Source organism: Eimeria mitis, genomic scaffold (genome assembly GCF_000499745.2).
Source record: "Eimeria mitis Houghton genomic scaffold, Emh_scaff6959, whole genome shotgun sequence".
Classification (NCBI taxonomy): domain Eukaryota; phylum Apicomplexa; class Conoidasida; order Eucoccidiorida; family Eimeriidae; genus Eimeria; species Eimeria mitis.
The window spans coordinates 1-2,563 of record NW_024015875.1 but is presented as its reverse complement, the minus strand read 5'-3'; the positions used below and the strand labels follow the sequence as shown (position 1 = coordinate 2,563).

Genomic DNA, 2,563 nt, shown 5'->3' with positions numbered 1-2,563 from the left:
GAAAAATAAATGTTCCGCCCGTCTAGAATATCATTTCCTACTTTTTTTTCATTGTTATCAACGCTAGCAACGGGAAACTGCTCTCGCACTTATTTTTTTTTCTGTAGGTGCTGCTGTTTCTGTATAGGCATCGACCCCTGATCAGGCGGTTCTGAAGCTTACCGATTGTGCAGCATTCAAGTATTGAATAGGTTATATACATTTGCGTCATAGTTTCTTCATTTGAACTGTAATATTTCGTTAATTTCTTTATTTCTATCTTCATTCCTCTCCAGTATACTTCTTTGTTTCCCGTAACTGAAAATGGAGCTGCTCAGACTCTTCGCTGTTCTCTTAGCTACTGCTTTCTGTGCCTTGAGCACTGAGGCCAGCATCTCTTTTATAGAACGAGTCAATACAGGTACGCCTTCATCGCTATCTTCATATAGAAGCAAAGAAAATGAAGCAGAAAAAAACAAACAGAAAGGAAATTATTTAAACACTGTATGCGCCATCAACCCGCAGTCGTCTTTTCGTATATCTCTGAACCTTCTCGTATTAATATATAGCTTTGTTCTCCTCCTAGAATATAACCTCTTCGCTTCAACGCCATTTCAAACCTTTTCTATTAAAAAAGCGCCACTTCTTATTACACCGTTGCAGCAAACAATGCAACAAACACCACTCCAGTGAAGTGGTTGCTGCTATACGCAGACAGAGTTCCTTTAATATTATAGTTGTTTACCCCCCAGCAATCACACTTGTACTTCTATGGGCCCCAATTGCCGGCGGTTGGTGGGTTGCTTTGCTTGCAGGCGAAGATGTGAAGCAGTACAGGGAAGCGACAAGTAGGAAATCACAAAAGACAGAAGCAGCAAGCAAATGGAAAAGATGTTCAGAGAAAGACGACAGCAACAACGCAGCAACGCTTGACCTGCTTTCAGAGGTTTGTTGTCCGCGTGCTTTGCAGGTGAGCCCCAGGATGCATCTGCGGAAACCCACGAAGGCAGCACCAGCGACGGCACCAGCGACAGTGGCACAGGAACAAGCACGACGGATCCGTCGTCTTCTACCTCAGAAGCAACAACAACAACCACGACATCGCCAACAACACCCGCATCAACACCATCGACAACAGGAGAAACAACGACAATAGCAGCCACATCAGAATCATCCACAACAGAAACAGCAACAACCACGACAACAGAAGCAACAGCAACTACAACAACCACAAAAAGCACCACAAGAACAACCCTTCCGACGGTTGAGGTGCCGTCGCATGCATCTTCTTCTGTGTTGAGTCTGGCGGCTGTTGCATTTGCAGTTGTTCTGGGCTTATTCTCGTGCTGATGTGAGAGTGAAATGTTTCCGTGCGAGTGCTTTACTGCATTCGATTTCATATCGTGTCAAAGCTGAAGAATCCTGTTGTTGTGGTTAAAAACTTTCTTTCCTCGCCTCGTAGCCAAAAGCCCTATTCTATTTCCCTTTACCTAATACGCAGTGTTCTTTTTCCTTTCCTTAAATACGCAGTGCTCAGGGCTTCCTGGCTGACGTTTGTGCTCCGGATTTCTATCCGCTTCTGGGAGCAATAGGCTTTCAAAAACATTTAGAACTAGCAGTTATTGTAAAGGCTTAGTAGACCACCTTTCTGCATATGCACCGGATAATGTTTGCTCAAGTATCTAAACATATAACACAAATTAAAAACCCGGCGATATGCAATATAGCACAAAAACGCAACGAATTTGACCTATTACGAGATACTCATTCACTAGATTCATTCAGAACGTTATCGTTCGGGGTTCTGTTGATCTTCTACTCATGCATTGTCAACAGTTTTCCCCCGAAAAGGGTGAGTTGCACTGCCCTGCTGTTGCGATCTCTGCCACGGTTATATTAGTTGAATGGATACACAAGCAGAAATAAACTGCTATCCTTGATTACAAATATAGTTCAACATTCTTGAAGGTTAACTGTTTACTGAGATACCACTTAAACGCTACGGAGGTTTCTTCGCCGCTGCCCCCCGAAACGCTCCTAGTAGCCATGATTCCTTAAGAGCAGCAATACGCCATTTGGGCTGCTGTGGAACTGCAGTGGTAGTTTAATAGGGCCCGTAAATGGGGGCTGGGTTGTTGTATGCATGCATTGCATGCTTGTAGCTAGCAGGAATGTTCAATAATAGTTGCTGCACCCGAGGCATGGGGTGTTACAGTTACGCAAAAGGCGCTAGTCTGTCAACGCATAAACCTGTTCATTTTTCATGCGAACAGTCATCTTCTTAGAGAGGTGTGCCACTGTAGTATGAGTCAAACCAGATCTGGCAAAGATAAAAGCCATAGAAATGTGGCCGCTTATACTGCGCGTAGGATTTCAAGAGTTCATCAGTTGCGCACTTTATAGGCGTAACGGGCCGGTGTTTCTCACCGCCAGTTCTGTTGGTTCGCCCGCCGGCGCTGGCACAATTTTACTCTTTATGCAGTTGCTTAACTATTTTCACTAGCATGCACTTGTGCAATATGTGGCCTTGTATGCTGCAAAATAATTGGGTGCGGATGCGCCGGTCGGCAGGTCCCATAGGCTT

The 2,563-nt window shown here is 44.6% G+C and overlaps 1 protein-coding gene across 1 annotated transcript; it reads left to right on the top strand.

Moving 5' to 3' along the window:
• Window positions 1-303: 303 nt before the first annotated feature.
• Window positions 304-1,247, top strand: EMH_0089840 (uncharacterized protein; the record flags this gene model as incomplete). Its single annotated transcript, XM_038022974.1, has 3 exons — window positions 304-400; window positions 795-827; window positions 955-1,247. The coding sequence occupies 3 exons, from the start codon at window positions 304-306 to the stop codon at window positions 1,245-1,247; spliced, it is 423 nt and encodes a 140-aa protein (XP_037878828.1).
• Window positions 1,248-2,563: the final 1,316 nt, after the last annotated feature.